This window comes from Lolium rigidum, chromosome 6, assembly GCF_022539505.1.
Source record: "Lolium rigidum isolate FL_2022 chromosome 6, APGP_CSIRO_Lrig_0.1, whole genome shotgun sequence".
In the NCBI taxonomy this organism is placed as follows: domain Eukaryota; kingdom Viridiplantae; phylum Streptophyta; class Magnoliopsida; order Poales; family Poaceae; genus Lolium; species Lolium rigidum.
This window is the reverse complement of record NC_061513.1, coordinates 48,152,724-48,176,926: the sequence shown is the minus strand read 5'-3', so window position 1 is coordinate 48,176,926 and position 24,203 is coordinate 48,152,724. Positions and strand designations below refer to the sequence as shown.

General features: G+C 44.3%; 1 protein-coding gene and 1 long non-coding RNA gene across 2 annotated transcripts; both read right to left on the bottom strand.

The window, feature by feature from the left end:
* Positions 1–1,550: 1,550 nt before the first annotated feature.
* LOC124661073 (DEAD-box ATP-dependent RNA helicase 30-like) lies at positions 1,551–5,699 on the bottom strand. Its single transcript, XM_047198935.1, has 10 exons — positions 5,520–5,699; positions 5,011–5,432; positions 4,725–4,904; positions 4,479–4,640; positions 4,241–4,395; positions 4,056–4,148; positions 3,860–3,945; positions 3,527–3,753; positions 1,963–2,196; positions 1,551–1,862 (listed from the first exon to the last, which is right to left on the bottom strand). Exons 1-10 carry the CDS (start codon positions 5,576–5,578, stop codon positions 1,777–1,779), a joined length of 1,704 nt encoding a protein of 567 aa, XP_047054891.1. The 5' UTR covers positions 5,579–5,699; the 3' UTR covers positions 1,551–1,776.
* Positions 5,700–21,425: 15,726 nt separating this feature from the next.
* Positions 21,426–23,616, bottom strand: LOC124667738. The gene is made up of 3 exons (XR_006991388.1): positions 23,363–23,616; positions 22,430–22,565; positions 21,426–21,613 (listed from the first exon to the last, which is right to left on the bottom strand). It is a non-coding gene; the product is annotated as an uncharacterized LOC124667738 (long non-coding RNA).
* Positions 23,617–24,203: the final 587 nt, after the last annotated feature.

Below are 24,203 nucleotides of genomic sequence, written 5' to 3'. Positions count from 1 at the left end.
ATTTCCTGAGCTAGTATTTTCCTCACTCCGTTGCCAACTTTCTCCTCAATGTTCCTTGATGCGAGCAAGTTACAATGCTAGTTGCAGGAGCATATCTTACTTGGTTCTTAACCGGTGCACACCAAGTTTCTTGTAGCACGGGGCATTTAAAGAAAGTTCAAACTATTGCAGCATACTTGCAGGCTTTATGTTTATGTATGGATGAGTGTGAAGTGAGAGCTCGAAGGCGCACTTCGGCAGGTTATGCGTTCTATCGCTGTCAGTTTGGGGCGTTTTTTTTTCTTCTCCATTTCAGGTTTGTACGCTGGGCTGTTGTTAACATGATGTTTTGCTTGATTTTTTTGTTTGTTTCTTACGCCTGTCAGATTACATTAGTACACACTACCTCTGTCTATGAAAGGATGTTGGAAGTTTGTTTAAATTTCGATGTATCTAGATACTCTTTAGTGTATAGATACATTCGAATTTTGACAAATCTTCGACGTCTTTTTTGGATGGAGGGACTACTATATTTGTCTATTCAGGTAAATATAACCAGAAAGTGCCCCATCACTACAGAATATAGGCATAGTGATCGTCGGAGATCTCTGTTTATCGCCTTCTAGCCGTATGTCTAATAGATCAATGTGATGTACTCGACCTAGAACGGAAGATCTCTGTTTATCGCCTTCAGCCAATATATCCCCAGTGAAGTGCAATGGTTCAGATTGCAGACTGCTGTCCTGGAAATCGACATCCTGCATTTGCTCAGGGGTGGCGTGGTCTCAGTATGTTGGCGACGCATCAATCATAGGTACCGACTACCAACATATAACTGATATTGTTTCCTTCAGCTGTATCGAATCGAAATCCGGAATGAGCAGACCGAAGTAATGTTTTGAGTACAGCAGAAGTAGATCTACGGTTAGTGCTGCTGCGATGTGGACAATTCGAGAACTTCAGAATGGCATGATCCGGTATGCAGGTGATACGGGGAAACATCAAGTGTGGCTCTTTGCCCTGCCCTGGAAAAACATCATCTAATTCTTTCTAGTGTTTGTGCCGCAGCTATGCTGGAGACGAGGAAGAGAAAAACCAGACAGTTTGGCATGAAGATCATGTACTCGCATTTTCTTTTGGAGAAAACGTAGTGATACTTTTGTGGGAAATCAAGTAGCACAGTTTGATCTTGTCTCAAAAAAGGAAAAGAAAAACTATATTAGTTACAAGAGAGAGTCCTGTTAACATAGCTCAGTACCAACACGTTCTCAGTCCTCTGAGACTTCAAATGCGTCAAAACCATTCTCGGGAACTTACAATCTGAACTAGCTTTAAGCAAATGCTCAAAACAAAACCACACTTCTTAAGCAACATCCTACCAACATATCGAACTAGCAAGCCATGAGCTCCACTACATCAGATGCTAACGAAACATGACAGCACTAGGCAATCACTTCGCCTACTGAGATTTTTTGTTCTCTTTCAGAATTCATCATTCGTGCCAACACTATTCATCGTGCAATCAAGAAAACAAAAATACCATATAACAGTAAGGCAACCAAAACAATTCCTAAAGGTAAAATTGACTTGAATACATATGATAGTTGCTCACAGATGTCTATAATTTCTATAACAGAAGCCCGTAGCCCTGGTACAAAACAGAATAGAGTTTGTTCGATCTAGCAGCAGTGGGATTTCAAAGAAATTCCCGCAAAAAATACCTATCAGTATACAGATAAAACTTCATTGATTGTCTTCAGCAAAATCAGAATGGTAATCTTCATTCTTTCATTTGCATCAATATCTTCTCCTTACTGGGATGTTATTTGATCCAGAACGGTTACCACCAAACCCGCCACGCCCCCTTGACCGGAAATTGTTTCCTGAATACAGAACAAACACAGATTAACAATGGTGAAGCCAAAATAACAACCTAACATCCGCGATCTTCTTTTGTTAAACATGGGTGACTGGTATATATACCTCCTCCCATAGAACCGGCAGACTTGGACATAGATTCTAGAGCTGGATTTACAACCTGGCCAGCTTCACGCAAGATCTTGACAAGATTCCTCGAATATTTTGCATTTGAGTGTGTGAAGAACGTAAAAGCCATTCCAGTTGCACCAGCACGGCCAGTTCGGCCTATCCTGTGAATATAATCCTCGATAGTGGTTGGGAAATCAAAATTGATCACACACTTTATATCCTTCACGTCTGCAAAATTAACAGGACAATGATCAGTACTTAATCAAGATAAATGTGTTTTCCTGATTCCTGAATAGCACAGCAGACCACACTGGGGCATCAACATTGTCGATCTCCACAGAAGGTGTCACATGGCTTAGACAAGATCCAAAGAACACTGCACATGACTGCACTTTCAACTTCTACATCTAACACACGTCGAAGGGGCTGCAGAACTGAACTGGGTACCAATCACTGCTGGATGTGGAATTGATGGTGCTTAAACTCTCAGGCCCTTTCGGTGCTGTCAATGTGCACCTGAGCACGAATTTATCCCTTCAACTTATGAGAGTCAAAATATATCCATGTGAAGCAGAACAAAATCTGTCATTCATTCCAATCCCATCCAACACAGGCCGCAATGCTTAAGGTGCTTCATCAGAGGTCAGTATGAGGATTTCACTGGTGACACTACAAACCATCTTTGGACCAATTGGCAGTGATACCGATATATAAGGCACTTACGTAATAGCAGAATAATAAGATAGGGAAAGAGGGAAATCCGTAAAACTAAAGAATTACTAAACAAAATTGTCTAACATTAAAGCAGAAGTACAACTTAACAAGTGTGAACATATTCTATTGTTTCAACCAATAATTATAGACTAGCATTTTGTACATGATTAACATTAATTAAAAATCTAAAAAGAACATTGCATAGCAAATTAGATGCGACTATGACAGTTAAATGCAGGGGAAATTAGATGGGCATTAAGATGCACCATGCATCGTAAATTCTCAAGGATGAACCAAGGAAAACATGGCATTGTTGCACTTGTTCATGGTATGATGCAAGGATGATATTTTACCAAACTAATTACTGGTTAGCAATGCTCCCAAAATAAGAGGGCAACAAAGCAAGTGTAAGACTTAGTTGCAGGATAAATTAACAAGTTAACAACCATTAAGATGCACCTTGCACTTATTGCTCAAGGAAAAATGAAGATGCAAAACGAATCTAAAAAAACTATTGATGGGATCAAGAAAAGATACCCCCTTGCTCCCTCTTATCCAAAACTATGAATCCCCCTTAAAAGACAAAGAAAAACTGCAGGTCTCTAAATCGTTCACGACTAAGAAAGGAGATAGTGGTCCCTGGTAACACTGCCAATTGCTTACGCTCAAGGGAGGTAAACGGAGGGAAAGATGGGTCTACCTCTGACATGATAGCACCTTGCATACACCACCAACCCACAAGTTCAGTTCACTCAACCAAAAACAGCTGAACAGCCCTCCGACATATCATGCTTGAGCACTTGGAACTATAAACTAATCCTAATATTCAAGCAAGTCACCATACCAAGCCCACGTGCTGCTACATCTGTGGCAGCCATTATAGGACTCTTCCCACTCTTAAACTCGGCTAGAACATAGTCCCTTTCAGATTGAGCTTTATCACCATGTATAGATAACGCTGGCCATCCATCCATTCTAAGTTGTCGAGTAACCTTATCACATTCCTTTTTCGTTTGAAAAAATATCAAGATTCGGCTCCCATCCATTAGATCGGATAAAAGCTTACTCAGCCTGTGAGGAAGAAGTATAGATGAATTCACATAATGCAGTTTTGTAATAATTGCTAATAAACTAAATTTTGACTAACTGTGTTCGACAGAAGGTGAGTAGTACATACCTGGGATACTTTTCATGATCTGAAATAACTTCAACAATTTGTTGTATGGAATGATTAGCTTTAAGTTCAGCTGTTCCTATCATTACCTGCATAGCATAGCAATATAAGCAAAATATGGAAGGACAAACAAAATTAACGTAATTACAGAACCACAAAATGAATGAACAATAATGGCAATAGCAGAAATCATGTGCACCTTGTAAGGGTTTGAAAGAAATTGTCTAGCCAAGGATTCAACTTCCCTTGGCCACGTGGCACTCCAGTACAAAGTTTGCCTGTCCGGACGGATCTATTGACAACAAAAGCATGTAGCACCATAAGAAAACATGGAAATAATAATGAATTATCATATTCGATAAAAAAAGTTGTAAAAGAACATACTTGTGCCAATATTTTCCGAATCTGAGGCTCGAAGCCCATATCTAGCATACGGTCTGCCTCATCCAGTACAAGGTACGTAACCCTACGTAGGTTTGTGTGACCAGCTTCCAGCATATCAATCAGCCGCCCAGGTGTAGCAATGGCGATTTCCACTCCTAGGAGTACACACCATATATACAATTAGAGTTGGCTTTGGTAACACAATTCTCAAAAAGGAATGAATAAAAGTACTAAATACCTCTCCTAAGATCACGTATTTGTGGTCCCTTAGGTGCTCCACCGTAGATACATGTGCTTCTAGTTCTGGAGTATGACCCAAATTTTGTAGCTTCTGCCTGTATTTGGACAGCCAGTTCTCTTGTCGGAGCAAGGATCAAGACAATTGGGCCATCACCTTGTTCTAAATAATTTGCAATAAAAAATCATTAGGATGATTCCCGCGCATTAAGAGTTTAGCATAGGCAATACAGCAACAGGAACGAACCTAGCCGAGGCTGCGCACCAACATGAACCAACCCAGGTAGTATGTAAGATAATGTTTTCCCAGAGCCAGTTTCTGCGATGCCAATCACGTCCCTGCCCTTCAAAGCCATGGGCCAGCCCTGAGCTTGAATAGGCGTTGGCTCCACAAATCCAGACTTGGCTATCGCTTGCATGCAGTAATCTGTTCAAACAGATAGGGTAAGAGCTTATAATTACAGTCCAAAGCATGCTGCAAAACGTGGAGACGGCTAGACTAGAGTATGATGATTCGACTTAACGCCACAAACCTGGGAAGTTGGCTTCGTGGAAGAAGCGGATAGGCTTGGGCACCTCCCGTCCCTCCACGGTGATATCCCGTAGCTGGCGGTACTGCGCCACGTCCGTCTCCGACATGGCCTGCACCTCGGGGCACTCGACGTAGAAGCTCTTCTCGAACGGTATAAGGCCCCGGAAATCCGGCTTCTGCAGGGAGATCGAGTCTAGCCCGTCCCTCCCGTTGCCGCCTCCTCTACCGCCGCCGCCGTGGAAGCCACCGCCGCCGCCTCTCCCGCCGCCGTAGCCCATGCCTCCGCCGTAGCCGCCGCCCTGGCCATAGCGCGGGAAGTTGCCCCCGACGGAAGCGGCGGCTATGGGCGTGTACGGGGCGGCGTAGGGGTTCGCGGCGCCCACGGGGACCTGCGGGGCGATCACGGGAGCCGCGGCCAGGTCGCTGCAGGGAGGAATCGACGGAACGAGCTCGTGTCAGATCGGATCGGACCGCGGAAGCGAGCTAGGGTTAGGTTGAGGGGGACTTTACCTGCGCCTGTCGCGGTAGGAGGAGGGGTCGGCGTAGCGGTTGTCGGCGTAGGGGTTCATGGCGGCGGCGGCGGGCGGGTGGGGGTTGGCCGGAGATCGAATCGGGGTGGATTGGATTGGACGCCGCTGCCTCGCGAGGGTGGATTTGGAGAGCAGATCTGTCGGGGGCGAGGCGGCGGGTGGAGGCGTGCGGGGGCGGTGGGTTTGCTTTTGATGATGGTGCGTGTGGGGACGGGACGGGACGGGCTAGGTTTCCGTGACCGACGTATCGCAGGCTGCCGACTGCTGGTCCGAGCGCAAGTCCCTCACGCAACTCACCCCGCGCGCGGGCCGGGCCGGGCTGGGTGGGCCTGTGCGAGACTCTCGGCCTGCCTCTGTAAATATCTTGTGCTCTGCGTATCTGAACCCATCCACCATCCCATCCACGGACGGTGTGTTTGTAGTCCGCATCATATCTCTACCTACTAATAAAGAAAGTAAGGTTTCTCCCCATTTTTTTCGTCCGTTTTAGAACTGCCCTTACTTTCCAGTTGTATTTACATGCATTGCCACCGGTTATGTTAAAAAATGGTTTAGCTCCGTCTGTCGCATAAATGCTGGCTCGCAGGTGGACGCCTTGTGTCTAGCAGCCCAAATATTTCGCTAAAGAAGGCTAAAAGGCCTTGCATGTACGATTCCGCCATTGCGGTGTCTCGCTCGTTGGGTGTAGTCCGGCCTAGCCCATGAGCCCTTGAGCCGTGAGCCAACTTATGTGATGGGGTGCTAGCTTCATGATAGTTGGAAGGCAGACCAAATTAGAGTAAGCGCCTAGAAAAATTAGTCCCACCTCGGTTAATTAGACTGAGTCCCGCTGACTTATATACCTATTTTCTGGAATAGCAACAATCCACCGTGGAAAAACAACAAGCAACAACACACAATATGGGCCAACGACAAAGAGAGCCATGCCTCCCTATACGTAGGGGTGAGAGCAAATGAAAAGAAGAATTTCATGGCCTGACACGATGGAAAAGTTGCAGATCTGACTTTGAGGAAGAGGAAGAAAAAAATCCCATCGAATCGCTCGGATGAACTCGCCGCGGAAGCTCATAATGTGAATGGAAGATCAGGCCGATAGTGTACGGCGGCCAAATTTAACAGAACTTGAACTGTCACATATGACAAGGAAGAGATTTCAGAAGAAGAATTGCAACGGCAGGTGTTGGACCAGGAGCATACCAATTTGGTTTGTATGGTACTTATGGAATTTACTTATACTTTTTAGTGCATAGATACGTTTGAATATAAATAAATCTTCAACATCCTTTTATAGATGGAGGGTACTATTTTCTACAGAATTTGTTAGTGGTTAGTAATTCTTATGTTGGGCTATATATCATTTCATTTTTTCCAATATATTTTATATTGCAATTCTAGGTGTGATCGATGATTTACTTCTAAAATTTGGGATGGAGCATGCGCCAAATTTAATCTACGTAGAGGTCACATACAAAGTCATTACAAGTCAGCGATGTTACAAGTCGGTGCAGCGAGGGCCTTACAAGCTCATCTTCTTAGGATTAATCATGTTCTTCATGAAAATGAGAAAACATGACCACCTTTGTTCATGGTGGCACGGAGGAACGTGTTTGATTCGCTAGGGGGGTTGAGTTTTAGCTTATTCCGGTGCAACGCACGGGCACTTTTGCTAGTCTCACCTCGTACAAGCTGGTTCGAGAATTTTTGGTGTGTTTATTAGTTTTTACGGTTGGGAGAAGCTAAACTACTTATGGTTGTTAGTATCGTGATATAGATCCTAACACCTTACAATACTAAGACATATGGTACCATTGCGGTGGTAACGTTATCGAAATGCTAAGACATGTGGTACCATGTTGATTAGTTCTTACAAGACTGAAACGATATCCTAATTAGGTGGTAACGTTGTCGAAATGCGATATCATGTCTTGAATCGGTAGTATCCCGATACATCTACGACATGTGATACCACGCATCAGTTAAAACTAATCAAAGAATTAGTTAACCTGTTAACATTAGCAAGACTTAGAAGCAAGTAATCGCTTCATTGGTTTACTATTGCACACTAACCATACTATTTGTCGCTTCTGCCTCCCTCATGTGGTGTTAGCCTGCATACTCCAAGTTTAGAATATGATATACTGCTCCATTACGAGAACAATGTGATATGGCACTATATTTTTCTAGAAATATATGCTAGGTAACTATTTTAATTAACACAAAAATTGATTATACTTTGAAAAATAGAAATCTCATAGTATTCTTATGCGAATCAGAAGGAGTGGACTCCCCCGCCACCCGGTTAGGAATTAATGTCGATGCGGTTGTTTCCAAGATAGACAAAAGTGGAAAGTATAGTATGTTGTGGGTCAGATGGTTCTTTCTTGGGAGCTTCTATATTGACTGTCCAAGGAATCTTTGATCCCACGATCCTAGAAGCAATCGCTTATGGAGAGGCTCTCGCTCTAGCGGAGGATCTGCACATATAAGATATGGTGGTGGCCTCCCACTACCTTGCAGTCATCAATAACCTAGAGAGACCGTTTGTTGGAAGCAACAACATGGCTCTGCAAGAAATGAAGTCGAAGACGGCCTTGTTTTGTAGTGTTTCTTTTTAGAATGAGAGTAGAAGTTCTAATTTTGTAGCTCACTAGAACATGAAGGCGCGCGTTGCTGCGCCCGTCCATCGAAAAGTAACTAACTGATCATTTGAAAAGATCTCAGCTATAAAAATATTTATTCAGTCTAAATTAGAGATACGTTAACTGGTCATTTTAAAAGATCTCAGCTATAAAAATATTTATTCAATCTAAATTAGAGATACATTAGATGACACATCGTAACAAATAATGAATCACAAATATCCTATAACAAGCACACTAACTCGGTGACTTGGTACACGGAGTTAATGTTTAGTATGGTCTGACACAACCTAAGGCCGTAACTTCTATCATAATCTCATAAATTTACCATAGATCTTGTATTATAATGGCTTGAAACAATCTATAATTCTAACCAAGGTAGAGGATTGTCCATCTAGCAGATTTCATTTACAATCAAACACTCAGGGGGAGTACATGTGAACTCGAAACAATGTCCAATTTTTTATAACAATGTGTCCTTATTTTGACACAATAAAATGCAAATGTAGTGCTATCTGGAAAAGAAAAAAAAGGTAACACAACACCATTTAAAGACTTCGAGAGACGGTCTTTTTGCAGCCGTCTCGGTGGTCACTGTGGCGGATAGGTGTACATCATGGTAGCGCACCATGATAAAATGAAATGCAACACATCCACGAATTTCGCTCCAAACCAAAGCGACTTGCTTTGGTGCATTTTTTGGACTGGGGCTTTGCTTTATTTTGGTGAAAGAAAGGCCATATTATGTTCTGATGCCTTCCTGTAGCCACGTCACAACAGCAGGACCCTGTTTCCTGCCACCTCATGACAATGAGGTAGTATGAAATAAAAAAAAATCATGATAGATGACAGTAACTATAGGAACTAAGAAATACACGTACCCGCACAATAAAGTTCACATATTGAAGAAAACATTCAGAGGCTTTACCATATAAGTATACAAATCCCCAGAGCACCTTGGAAACCCAACAACAGAAGTGAGAAACAATATTAAGCCCAGAAGAAGTTTTCTAAGATACAACTGAGACATCCATATTAAATTGCATATTATCGACTAATATATCTCACGGGTGAAATAGATCAAAATGTTCCCCACAAGCATAGGCAAAATGAACTATCAACTCAAATGTTTCAGTGGGCTGGACAAGGCAAAGATTTCTTATGTAAAAGATAAAAAAAAGGTATGATCAGATTTGAACCGATATAAAACTACATTCTAAAGAATTTAGATGTTGCAGTTTCTATAATATGTCTGTCAAAGCACATTTGATATATGTCACATATAATTAGAAAGTCAGATGAAACAGTTTAGAGATCAGATAATCATACATGTCTACCAACGGAGAGCTAACAAAGAAATGGTACACATTAGGGGTAAACCATACCGCAATACAATTTGTCTCTGAATACACTGCATTTTTGTTACAGCAAACAACATATATATTTATAATTATAATCTGATGCCAAGGCCATCGCCCCCATACATCAGGCATGAAGAACATGGGCGATAGTACCAAGATTTTGTATCCTATAAAGCACATACCCAGAATCATTACCTTAGATATACCTCTAATTTTGGGACCAGTGGTAGCCGAGGCCTCTGTATGAATTGCAAGATCTAGAATTGAGCTGGAGCCGGTAAAAATTATACCATGCAGCAATCCTACCAAATACTAACTGACAACAAAATCCCACCTGGTCAATTAAATCAAGGACAAGTGCTCCAGCCCATTGAATTCATGTGCGAATGTTGATCTACCGAAGGTGATGTGATCAAACATGTTCTCAAAGATCATAGAGTTAACCAGCAAGCTCTTGAACGTGAGAATAAGAAATAAAAAAAATCTGTTAAAAATAAGATTGCCTATGTCATAGGGAATATTTTAGTCAAAATTAAGAAAATTACCTGTAATTAGCTTACCAGGATCGCTTGCATACTGGGGGATGCGGAACGGTAGAACGATGTGGCTCATCTATACGGGAAGAGTGGGTGCGGACAGATCAGATACATAGCGGCCACTGGGTGAAGCGCTGATGAGGAATTGAAGAACTCTTAGGGAGAATCTTTCTCCCCGTCACCGTGGCCACCACCGCCATGATCCTTGGGAAATAAAAAGAACAGGATGGAGATAAAAGAGAGAAGGAGAAACCAAAATACTTGCAAGCTAGGAGAGGGAACTTAGGCATCAAGAACGAAATCCCCTAAAAAAGGCATCAAGAACGAAAGAGATGCAAGATATCGAAAATGAGACACCATTTGGTGTATGGGGATGCAGAGTAGGAAAAGTTTATACCTTGATCGATAGTCAGTCCAAAAGCATGAGAAGATTTAAAGGTCTCCCTCTTTATCTGACGGAACATAATGAAGCTTAGTCTCTTTGGATGACCACATTCACCGATGAGCAACAATGGGAGGTCTCATCGACACTTAAAGGCCAGCACCACAAGAATAACCTTCTGTTTTCCCCGTAGCTTGACCACATGTTGCTTGTAATTCTCCATCAGGTTATTATACCCTTGCAGAGTTACATAAGGATTTACATCAACCCTTAAGCAAGATGTGAATGATTCTCTGTGTACCTAGGAACCAGAGGGCAATCTGGGTGGTCAGGGGTTGCGAGCAACTTTAGACAAAGGGATAGGATGAGGTAATTATCTTACTGATCTAGAAGTCATTACCAAATAACACAAGCAGGAAATCTACATTTTTTTTACTAAAGAACCCAAATAAAAGGGAAAGAATGGTCCACAAATTAAATATAGAATGTTAAAACCTAACAATTGGAGCTAGAAATCCAAGAGATCAATGTGCAAAAATTGAAAATTTGTATCTCCAAGAATATGTAGAAACTTGCAAAAAGGAAATTTTCTAACTGTCTCCATACACACACGGTACATGAGTACATAAGAAACCTATGGCCTATGGATGTTGTTTCCTACGAATTAAAGTAAGATGGTACGAACTACACTTATCTTGGAAAATATAACAAGGTATTATAAGAGTGTAGGATGAACAGCTCGAAAAAAACATAAGAGTTCAAATAGAGTAATGCTAAACACCATTACAACTCATGAACTGATGAAAAATGGTATTACCAAAGTGGAAAAAGATGACTCCACCTTTCTAGGCTGCTCAGGAGGTGCAAAGATTGTGTATGTTTCTTCCGCATAGCATCCAACTTCTTCAGCTTGCCATTCTTTCTGGAAAAGAACAAGTAGCAAGGCATATGGCACTTTTCTGTAGTAGTACTAATACCCTCTAACAGAAATGTGATGGCCATGTAAATAAAATGATAAGAAAGGTTAACAGCAGATGAGTAATAAGAGCTAAATCTGCATAAACGAGAGTACATGTACATCAACCATCGTCAAAAATGAAGGTCAAACACTCTGTGTCAGCAGTTACTAAATAAAAATCCCAAACAACTGAGAGGGCCAATCCCTGAAACAAATAACAGTAAGTTAGTTTGAAGACAAAGGGTCTGTTTGTTTGGACAGCAGTTTTTTGAGAAGTAGTGAATTTAGTCGATGAGTATAGCAGTTATGGGAAAGCAGCTGTGAGAAGCTGAGATTTGATGTTTGGCAGAAGTGCTGTTAATGGCTGTTGTAGCTGTTATGAAGGATGAAATCTCTGAAATACCCCTAAATGCTGAACAAGATATATAAATACTGATTTGACGCGAATCAACTAATTGTGACTGTTTTCCGAGATTTGTTCATACTCTATACCTAATAATAAAGGAGCTAAGGTTTCTGCCAAAATTTTCGTCCAACTTTTTTTTGGACCGTTTTACCCTCCCACCGATTTTCATATTACTGTGTATTGCCATCGTACCGGTTCGTTTCAGTCTTATTCCGCCGTCCGCCGTCTGCTGAATCTGGTCTCCTCCCGACCTATCCCCTTGCCGTGCCAGCTCCCGAGCGATCCCCTTCCCATGAGGCCTTGAACACTTTCCCCTCAAGCAACCAATCCGATGTGGAGCTGCGAGGTGCTCCCGGCAGTGGCGCGCATGGCGGCTCTTACCACGAATACGGGGGTATATAGGTTGGCAAAGCTCCGTTGACCAAGCTCGCCGCATCCTGGGGCTCGACCTCCTCCACGGCGGCGGCTCCGCGATGAGGATGGGCGACCCGAAAGCAGAGTACAAGTTGCGTGGAGAAGATCTATGATCATATCTTATACCTCCCCGCGCCATCTGGTTCAAATCGAAGTCTCCGCGATTTCACCCAGTACTAATTAACCTGCAATACAAAAGGCGAACCATGACTACCGGCACACACTCGCGGTCGTCTCCACGGCTGCCGTCATCCGTATCTTGCTCGCGGAGATCCACTGCTGCATCCGCTCCGTGCCGTCGTACTTGGTCACCGTGGACTGCAATGGCGCCGGTTAGGTGCGGACAGGGCAGAGTTGCTTCTTTGCACTCGGATTTCACCTGCAGCACCGGATGTCAGGCTCTGCGCTGCGTTGCCGTACTATAGCAAGAACCACAATCACGGACAGCTTCCATCCTTTTTTTCTTGGACCAGTGTATTAGACTCGTTTTCTTCAGATGTAACCATCGAATTCAGTAGCTGTGATGTTTCCTTGTCATGGGATGTTTACGTTTTGTGAACTAACCTAACACGGCAACACCACCAAAGTATACTAGCTACTGGCTAACGATCGAGTGTTCGCAGCAGGCCAAACAAATCACTTCTATGGTTTTGCTTTTTTACCTCTGGTGTTCAAACGAATGGTATAGATTCCCCGCAAAAAAAAAAAAAAAAAAAAAAAAACCCGAATGGTATAGATGATACTTGGTCGCACTTTAGGTAATCCATTTTGGTAGCAACAGTACTTAATTTTAACTGTTCAGAATGTCATAGATTATGGAGCAGAGTAATTTTTATTGGGTATTATGACAAAATTTGTGTGTTATTGCTCTTCCAATAGGAACATTGATAGTTGTGGATGGTTTAATTTGTCCCAGCAAGTTCGTTTAATTTAACCGAGATATATACAAATTCTGCTGCAGGGAAGTAGTGTCCACCTATAGCACCCGAAGTCCACGGAAATCACGCGATGGGAGAAAAAAGATTGCTAGAGCGCCAACGTGTTGTACATGCCCTAAATAGGAGATAACATGACCATTATCATCGATATTTGATTATGTGTATAACAGAGAAGTGTAATCTGTAGTGTTTTAGTTTTAATCTAACCCGATGCAACGCACGGGCAATTTTGCTATAACTAATCTATATCTATACCTAATAATAAAGGAGCTAAGGTTTCTGCCAAAATTTTCGTCAACGTTTTTTTTTTTGGACCGTTTTGCCCTCCCACCAAATCGTATAATACACCAAAGTGCCACGTTACCGGTTCGTTTAGTTTTTCCTTTTTCCTCCTCCGAGCTCGGTCGGGACAGATGGAGGTGCGTCCCCACGCCCTCCTCCTCCAACCTTAGGTGCTCCTCTGCCTCTGGCCGGAGATCGAGGCGCGTCCCCCGCTCGCTCCTCCTCCAGCTGCAGGTGCAACTCGTCCCGCCGGGGAGGGCCGCGGGTTGAAGGCCGGGGGAGCAGGGGTGCCGCAACCGCCTGCTCGGGCACGCCACTCCGCAAACTCCTCCTCCAGCTGCAGGTGGGAGGAAACCAGATGGGGAGGTGTTGAAGGGGATCCTGGCCGGCCACGATGGTGATGGGATCTTGGTCGGCTACGCTGGGGATGGGAGGAGTCCGGTAGAAGAGGAATACGGGGAGGGGAGTGCCGGACTGCCGGTAGCAGAGGTGTGCAGGGGTGACCGGCTCCGAAAATTATGTGTGTGCAAAATCAATCCCTCGATGACCAAGAAACGTACGCCACGGTTTCATCTTCCTGACACTGTCCAATTAGTGAATGAAACAGGTGATTCATCAATGGGTGTTGGTTTGATTGGAAAATGATACAACCAGCCTTTGTGTTTATGCGTGCACAGATCTGTTGTGCTGCTGATGCACCCATAGGCCGAGAGATGATACTCCGTACTAACTAGCAGCAGAACGATGCATATTTGTACTGGTTAACACTACTGATATTGATAAAGAAATATTTCAGCTATGTTTGTATGTAGGCAAAATGACAACATGAAGATACACCCATGGTTCGATATATTTTTCAGTCCGTTTTGGATGAAGCAGCTGGTTTCAGGGAGTCATACGGCGCTGCTTGCACCCGTGTTTTTCATTCTCTCCTCTGACGTAGACCTGCAGTCCAACTTGAAGCTTTGACCTGCCCTTAATAAGTGCTAAATATTTGAGCAGTTCATGTGCGTAAGTGGTACTAAGGTCAGAGCAACAACTTGATTCAGTCTCATCTTTGCAACTTCATAGTAATAGAACACTGATACTCCTCTAAGTAGAAGGTTCTTGAAGGCAGTGAATTGTAGGTAAAGGATTTATTTACAACACTACATGATACCTGCAATATTAATAGGAAATAACGCGAGAGCAAGATCTGATTCAACAGACGTATCCTATCGTTTCTTTTCCCCCATCGCTTCGTACAGCCACGGTGTTTCATTCACGATCGGTATAAATGGGTCTTAGATGCACTGTATACCTGCAATTCATTCAGTTTGTACATATCGAGTCAAGATGGGCCTGTAGATGCTCTGCTGGGCTAGCCAGCTCCGCACCAGTACAATCGTATCCAATTGAACTAGCGCCAATGGGTACGTAAAAAGTGGCTTAATTAGTCCCACCTCGCTTTGTTACACAGAATCTCACCGATTTATATACGCAGGTTTTTTGGATGTCAACAAGCTGATGAAGGACAGCGAGACGGAGTGATCAAAGATGCTCACATGAAAGGAAACAAGTCGATCGTGCCATCACGGGAGCTGAAAGGACCTCTGCACAGCTTGCAACTCTGCTCATGGGAGGCAGAGGGACCGATTAAAGGAGTGAATTGAACGAAGGAAAGGATCTCCAGAATTTGGGGAAAGCAGAATAAAAGAGGAAATTGCACGCTGGTGGCATAAGGACTGAATGGATCAGACTAATTTGGGAGAGAGATCCCGGCGCGAGCAATGGAGCCCTGGCAGGTTGCTACCTGGGCCAAGAGAAGGTTGTGGGTCAGTCTGGTTATGGGCATGAGCTACAAATACATAGACAGATTCTCTAAAAAGAAAAGCCAAATCAGATTTTTTTTCGGCGTATTTGATCTAATGAAGTCTTTTTTAAAGAGAATCTGATGGAGTCTATAATGAATCATGTCACTACAGCTCGGACTTTTTTTGTTAGGCCGATACTTCTGGCAGCATAAAACAGGTGGTTATACATATTTGTCAGATCAAAAATGCTGACGGTGTGCAGGGAACCAACTACCTCATATGTACAAACTAAAAACTTTTACTGTTCTAATATATATGGATATTTCATTCCATTGTGGTTGAACAAGATTGTGAGACAATTTACTTTTATTTTGAAGCCCGTTCTATTACCCTTATGAAAAGAAAGGGCATTGTGTATGCGATTAATTTTATTTTGCGGATATGTGAGCTATTTTTTTAGAGATTGGTCTACGTCTCTAGGATCCATCCGCATATGCTAGGTACTGTATGTGTGTTCTAGAAATCCAATAAAGCAAATGCTTTGTTGATTCAGTATGACAGTTTTAATGATTCAATGAAGTTTGCCTATATCTCCAGATCTCTGCTCAAGAACTGTGAAGCTTATCAATCTGAAGTATGGTTATGATTTTGCAATATAGGTTTATGTCAAGCTTACAGGTTTTGCTATAACTAAGTGATTTTGCTAGGTATTTCAATATCTAGAAGCATGTATCAATGTGATTTCTGTATTTTTAATCTGATGCAACCTGTGATATAATTTATTCATGAAAACTATTTTACTGCGATTTACGCAACGGCTTATCAGAATTCTATTTAAATTTGAGGAAAAAAATCACTAAGCAAAATTCCAGTTGTTGCGACGGTGGCGATAGCACAAGAGATGATGGGGTTTGCTCAAGCCATGCAACCTTGCTCAGCAACTGAGCGGCCAGACGACCGCAAAGATGAAAGCTTATTTGGCCTAGCGCCGAACAAATGGATGGTGAAGAGTAGGTGTTGCCTACTGCCGTCAAGCAGGCCCGATAATAATCTTCTCCTTCGAGTGACATGTACAGAAGCAACTTGCGCACCATTCTTGGCGACTTGCTCCATAGGTTATGTTGCCATAGGGATACACCTCCATTGAGATCTTAGTAGGGTGACTAGAGAGGGTACATTAGAGGGGGACGTATGGTGAGAGTGGTCGGTGGCCTAGCTATGGCGGTAGGCAAAGAAGGGAGTGGTAGCGGGAGCGCGCCTAATCGTGGAGCATGACATGTAAGCATTAAATACATGCCATCGTAAATATGCTTCTCTCCCCCGGTGCAACGCACGGGCACTTTTGCTAGTAAATATAAAACATCACATATATTCAAAGAGTGTCCGTGACATTTATATTACAAGACATGTTTCATCAACTAAAAATGGATAAGATGATGCATACATCAACTCAAAATGGAGAAGATGATGCAGACATGGACAGGTCGAGCTTGGAGGAGGACCGAGATGGCGCAAAAATACCTAAAATTATTTCTAAACTAAATTTGTTTTTAACAAACTAACCATTACGAACTTTGTATACTGAAATATTCTTTTATGCATAGCAAACATATTTGTATTTTGCCTTCACGAGGTCGTGACCAATCAAACGTCCTGATATGCCCATCCTTGGGAAAGGTTCAGAAATCGTGCTGTAAAGCAAATTGACAGTTCATCAGTTAACCATGAACACCTCGTCAGTTAGCTGCTTGGGTCCTGACACATCCGCACATCCTACAGAAGTGCACAAGTTATATCAAAGTATGAATTCATGGAGAAGATCTGGCTGCATGTGACTTGTGGAGATCCAAGACAGGGACAGAAGATCTCAGATCGGAAGATCTAGCGGCCGGCGGCTTACGGAGATCCAATACAACAATGGGAAATCAGGCACAGCCGCACAGGGGATCCCGACCACGAATGACGCTGCTGGACGGAGATGATGGGGACGAGCTCCTCCTCTCGGTTGTGAGGACGGGGACGAGCTCCTGCTTCCGACGACCGGCGATGCTCACAGGGACGACAGTCGGTAGGCCTGGCTCGTGGCGGCGTCCAGAGAACTGCGACTGGGACGAGCTTGTCCTACCAGTGGTGCGGACGAGGACGAGGTCCTCCTGCCGGAGATGTGCTCGATCCAGCGGGCAGCCGACGGCGACCAGATCGGGAAGACGGGAATGAAGAGGAGTAGTGCTGGGACGGTGGCGGTTGCTGGCGACCACGGAGGCCGTGAACGGCGACGGCGGCGAGCTGCAGGAGGCCGGGAATGGAGAGGTGGAGGAGTGCTGAGACGGCGGCGGCTGTTGTTGGCGACGACGACGGCCGGGGACGGCGACGACGGCGAGCTTCAGAAGGACGAGAACGGAGAGGACGACGAGTGCTGGGATGGAGGCGGCGGTTGCTGGCGGCCAAGGCGGCCATGAACGACAGCGGCGGCCGAGAAGGGGAAACCTAACTCTACCTGCCATGGAAACGGGATAGGAGGAGGGGGGAAATGAGCACGGGTGTCGGGCCGGGTTGGCTTTGGGAGGGCAGGCCGCAGTTATATGGGATGGCAGTTCTTGCGTAAATAATATGAAGTGTTGGGACAGTCGGGTCATTTACCATTCGGGAAGCGGGGAAAGCTCGGGAAGCAGGTCCTGACCAGCTTCGGCGCTCGTAGTGTATTTCGCTGCCGCGCTTCAGAGAAGTGCTTTTGTAATTCTTGCTGTTTGTTTGACCTATCCGCTTTTTGATCCCAAAAGCTTCAAAAGCAGAAGTAGAAGCTTAAACAAACAGGGCCAAAACCTGCAATGGAACCATTAAGACTAAGATAGGAAAAACAAAATCTTTAAAAAAAGCGTATGTAGAGTTGAACAAACGTACTTCTTTTTATGGGCAAAATGGGACTGTACATAGCAATTGGTTCATTAATCCTTGCCCTCTTACTTTGGGGCCCAGAACTACTTGAGCCGCAAAAAAACGTGGTTGGACGACATCGTTCAATTGGGTTCGTGCTCGAGAATGCTTTGTCATTTTTTTCTACAGGCATATCCTGTGATATATGCAGGGTTACACTGAGAAGAAAAGCTAGGTCGGGTGCTTAGAAGGATGTCTTTAGACGGAAATATTTGATAAATTTTGGAAATTATGCAGTAGAACACAGCATGAAGCTAGTTCAAATGGTGAAATGAACAACAAATAATTTCTAAAGAATGCATCAGCAAATTTACCTGTCCAGCAACCATTGTGAAATAATAATGAAGGTCACACTGGTCAGACGAATCCGTGAATAATAATCTGGAAAATACAACGACGACAATCCCTGGAAGAAGAAAGCAAGCAAGAATATGTCATGTAGGCACGTAATTTTCGCTATACTGTAACCATGTATGAAGAACATTATGATTGCAGGAAAGCAGAAAAGCCGTACCTAAGCAACCAGCATGTCGGATGACTAATGAGATGTCCAATGTGAGATGGGTGTAGTGAGGAAAGACGTTCGCTGTGTCCACATATTTATATGGGAGAGAAGGGAGAAGTGAAAGTAACGCTCGGATTAATCGTCATAATCAAAGGACGGAGCATCATTACAGGATTGAAGAATGGGTCGAAATTACCAGCGTCATCAATCCATGAGTACGGCGGTACCAGCGTCATCAATCCATGGTTACGGCGGTAGGAGATACAATTAACCCGTGTGGAAGGAGAATCGATCTTCCGATCCGGATGGGCCTGGTGCCTTTTTGCCGATTCCGTTGAACGAAGCCCACTGAGCGGCCTGAACGGGAGTCAAGGTTGGCCGTCCTCGAAGGCGGAGGAGAAACATATTTGCTGAACGCTTTAATCTAGAAATCCGCCTAAAATCAGACCGAAAATACTGACATTTGTGTCTGAAATAAAAGCGCAAGATCGTCACCATCGTACGTGCTTTGCAGTTCATCCTGATCTGGTAGCAGGCGGCGCGGGCGGAGGAAGAACAGAGGCACGCGTCGAAGGCGGACGAAGAACAGAGGTGCAGGCGGAGGACGATTTCGGGACGGAGGAGAAGAGGAGTCCCAGTCGTAGGGGAAAGAGGATTTTTTTCCCTACAACCGGTATAATTGAAGCCCAAATGCATAGGCCATAAACCGTTTTGGGGCCCAAGTTTTGTGCTAGTACGTAACTTAATTTCGGGAGTAGCAGCCCTAGAACGAAAATGGGCCAATAGAAAGACATGAAAGCCTTTTTAACGGGAAGGCACACAGGTTCGCGAACGAGCAGCCCGTTCGGATTGGTAATGACCATCTTGTCCGTCAGATGTGCCGATTGGACGGCCAGGAATCTCAAATCGCTGTGAGGAGGCCATACTGGTTCCATTATACCGTTAACTAATAAGTTGGCTCGTAGTGGTGTCTCTGGTAGCATTGATCCGTAAGATGTGGCTCCTTCAACCACTTGAGGGTTTTTTTTTTTGAAAGCAATATATATATATCAAGCTAGCAAGCCGCCTCATTAAAAACCTTCCAGTCCCCTTCGGTACCCTGGTAAGGAAAAGAGTGCGTCAAAAACTTGCAGCCACCAGTTACACACTATTACAATCAGCCCGAAGGCTGTGAACTAACCAAGGCGGTGACTCAGCATCCCAAGTGTTTGGCTCACCATTGATAGCAGCAAATTTAGCACAACAATGAGCCACTTGGTTAGCTTCGCGACCCTCATACATAAAATGAAAAGAAGAAAAGGCGCTCTTCATCTCACTAATCTCATCTAAAATAGGTCTAATCATAGATCTCTGACTATTCCTTTCTCCCCAATGCTTCAACAAAACTTGACAGTCTGTGCTCAGCACCACTCTATCAAAACCCTTCTGAATTGCATAAGCACATGCGTCCCGGAAAGCTAAAGCTTCAACGATCGGGGCATCCAAAACCCCATCATACACCCTGGCTATCGCTCCACGGAAGGACACATTGTCCCCGGCAAGCTGCTCCCGTGGCTGCCCTGCCATCTTCCTCCCGTATCGCCCCATCCGGGTTCGGCTTCACAAAACCCCGGATCGGTCTACTCCATTGACTAGCCCGCCGAGCTTCCTTAGTCGGAGTTTTCTTTGGCATCTCCAAAAGACTCAATGTCTCGGATATAAACTCCATTGATTTTGTCGGGTTATACCCCACCTCTCCATGAGTAATATTATTCCTGGAAGTCCAGATATTATACATCACTGTTATAATCTTTGCTCGCTCATCCTGGGTATACCTTGGATCACATAAGATATCCTTCGTCCAAGTCAGAGGGTTTGTGTATCTCTTTGAACATTGTTGAGCAATGAAAGGCCGCCGAATTTTCCATAAAAAATAGTCGATGTTACATCTTGAGAGCATAATATATGCATCACATTGCCCGAAATTTACATCATGAAAATGTCTGTGCATAACATATGGTGTATTTTACATCATGGTTGCCTCAGCAGGTCAGGTAAAAACAGTCGACGTTACATCCTAAAAGCATAAGATATATATACCACATTGTCAGAAATTTACATTAAAATTAGCGTATATGTAACACATATGATGTATTTTACATCATCGTTGTTGCAACACGTGATGTAAAATAGATCATCTAGCACCACAAATTCTTCTTATTCGGCACATCAAACTTTGAATTCAACAACTAAAACTTTAAATTTAACAACTTAAACTTAAATTTCAAGATTAGATAAATGATGTCCACTTACATGTGTATATTTAAAAAAAAAATCTATGGGAGGCTAAGAATCTTGGAGTTTCCGGTTGAAGCTTAGTCAAAACGATTCGAGTACTACAAGTACCAAATCAAGGTCACACATGGCTAAGGTCAAAAATAAAAATAGAAAGGGCACGCACCACTACTAGAAATAAGCTTACCGCTGGCGCACCATAAAGACCTACCGCCGGCGCCTTCGCATTCGCCGGCGATCACCTCGCCGGTGGTAAGTGGTTACCGCCGGCACCTTCCGTTTCGCCAGCGGTAACGTGATGTTATCCCCGGCACTTTATTGTATTCGCCGGCGGTATTCTTTACCCCTGGCGCCTAGCCTATTCGCCAGCACTACCTTGAACTACCCCTGGCACACAGGCCAATTCGCCAGCGGTAAGTTTGTATAGGATTAAAAAAAAACAGCAGGTCCACACAGTCAACGTAAAGGCCAAGTTGTCACTTTATTTTATTTAAACAAAACACGTATTATATTACAACGCACAATCAGTGGAATGCCCAACTGAGCAAAAGGAGAGACTATCTCTACATCTGCACAAGCTTCTTCCAAAGTTTCCCTAGAGGCTCCCTCTGCTGCAGACTCTCCGACCTCCAAATAACCAGCAAGAAGAGTCCTGTTGATGCAACTTTGATTAGAATGATTAACCAGCACCAATTCACATGCTCTTTGTTAGTTTTTTGCAAGAACATGGCAGAAAGGAATTGGAAACATAAGACTAGTGAAAATTGCATCAAAAAGAGCATTCTTGAGCTTAAACAACGGAAAATGGAAACAGTTGGCATTTGAGTCAAGCAAATTATTACAGTATCTAGGTTCTAACTCCAAAATGCATATGCACGAATATCTTAACGAAGCTATACTACATCAAAGGCTCATTTTGCATATACGGGAACCTAAGGCTCATTTTGCATATACGGGAAACCGATTCAGAACCAAGCGACTAGAGTAGTTAGAAGCTAGAGCACTTGTCCGATCCAGGATCCAAAATGCAGTAGTAGTAATAAAACAAGAAACAAAATGGAGACTTGCTGATTTGCCGACATTCGCATAAGCCTCGCTGCAGCACAGCTCAAGTAGAAGCATACACGCACATGTAACAAGCCAAGAGAAGATCGATTCAGCTTCTCAGCTATCAGTGGCTTAATTTGGGCATTAAAATGCCGCAAGTAACTGCAGTGAGAATAGAGTAGTGCAGACGGAACCAGTTTGTGCAAATTGCGCACTTGCTCTGTTGCTCACCACATCAATCATCGAAATCCACTAAAGCAAGATATTACTAAGTTGCGTAGAATCATCAAATGACACGGGCTAACTAGAGACTCTGCTCGGGGCTAGCTAGTTGGTAAGGTTTCTAAGTTGTGTAGAATCATCACTAGAACAGGGGTAACTAGTTACTCCCAGCTCAGGGCTAGCTAGTTGGGGGACTCACAGTGGAACAGGTGCTTGGCGAGGGTATCGTTGGGCATGAACTCGGCGACAAGCAGCCGCTCGTCGCCGTTGTAGCAGTAGCCAATAAGGTTGGCCAGCCTCCAGTGCCGCAGCTTCCCCACCCCCCTCGCCTCCTCCTGCAAACCAAATCAACAACTTTGCACAAAACATTTATAACAACAGCAAGTAAAGTAGTTTAACAGCACCATAATAGATTCTCTATATAAGAAAAAGGTCTAGAAGTATCTTTCATCTTGTGTTTGCAACATTAAGATCGCCTATAATTTATTCAAAAGCATGTTCATAAATATTAAGAAAGCAGTAGTCCAGGACAAAAGCACAATGCATTCCAAGAATAGTCTACACGAAAAAACATGATTAGGTGGTGAATGCTAATATTCTTACCCCACACTAAGACCAGTAGGGCCAATAGTTTGTAATTGAGAAATACTCCTTCTTTCTAAATATTAAATCAAGACAACGTCTAGTCCTAAATTATCTTACACAAAAAAGTACTCATTAGGAGTGCTTTTTAATCCATTAATATCTCAGTTTTGCTAGACTGCAGTACTGCTAGTGTAGCTAGTTTCAGATTTGGGCAAAGTGAATCAGACTATGGCTAGCTGAACTCTACTTGTGTACCATCGGGTATACTGAATCAGGCAATTACCAAGTGCTACAAACTGGAATAAAATACGCAGTGGAGGCCACTGATTTAGAAGCAGAGAACGATTGCCGTTGATTCAAGGGGTTCGTGTAGGAGCTGCCGTGAGGGTACATGTGCTGCGGTGTGGAGGGATTGGCGGAGGAGCTCGAGGGGAGCCGGGGTACATGTGCTGCTGTGGCGAGGTCGCCGGCGGCCGGGCTGGGGCCGTCTCCTTGCGGAGGGCCGGATCCGGGCGGAGGGGAGCGGGAGGAGGGTGGGCGGGGTTACCTCCATGGTGGTGACGGTGTCGAGGTCGAGGTCGGCGCCGGCGGTGGCGAGGCGGCCGATGTGGCTGGCCTCCTGGTAGAAGCGGAAGCGGGTCGAGTCAACGCAGGTCGCGGACGGACGGATCGGGAGGGAGGGAGAGAGTGCGGTGGCTTACCCAGGGGGAAAAGGAGATCAGATCGGGAGGGAGGGAGAGAGGTCGTGGGTCATGGCGAGGAGGAAGAGAGGGGGAGGAGCGGCAGCGTCTACGACCGAAGGAGAGGGAGTGACTCGGTCGGTTGGATGGACTCGTGATCTCCTTTTCCCCTGGGTCATGGTCTCTTTTACCCCCGGCGAAAATGAATCACAGACGCGCCGGTCGTAATTTTGGCCCAAGTGACTTACGTACAGGATCCCACTTATCCCCGTCGCATGCGAATAAATTTTGCCTGCGGTAATTAGATTAGCACCGGCATCTCCTAGACCAAAACGCCGGCGGTAAGGGGAGGCCCATCCGGGTGCTCTCGGTCCAACTTACCCCCGGCGGTTTCAGTCCTAACTCGCCGGCGGTAATGGGCATATCCCTGGCGACTCCAAACGAGCTTGCCGGCGGTAAATTACCACCGGCTATTTCGAAGCGGACTTGCCGGCGGTAATAAGTCTGGCTATAAGCTTATTCCTAGTAGTGCACGGGCCAAGTTGGCGTGTGACTGGTGGCTTTTAAAAAAATCGATGGGAGGCTAAGAATCTTGCCGTTTCCGGTTGGAGCTTAGTCTCCAAAACGATCAGAGTACTACAAGTACCAAATCAAGGGCACGCACGGGCCAAGTTGGCGTGCGACTGGTGGCCCCATGGCCATGACCAC

What these genes read in the sequence shown, in the direction of transcription:
- LOC124661073 (XM_047198935.1), bottom strand. Translation starts at nt 5,578, where the DNA reads ATGAACCCCTACGCCGACAACCGCTACGCCGACCCCTCCTCCTACCGC. An exon ending in TCCTACCGCGACAGGCGCAG is followed by an intron (nt 5,433 to 5,519) that starts GTAAAGTCCCCC and finishes TCCTCCCTGCAG; the next exon opens with CGACCTGGCCGCGGCTCCCG. An exon ending in TGTAGCAGCACGTGGGCTTG is followed by an intron (nt 2,197 to 3,526) that starts GTATGGTGACTT and finishes TTAATTTTGCAG; the next exon opens with ACGTGAAGGATATAAAGTGT.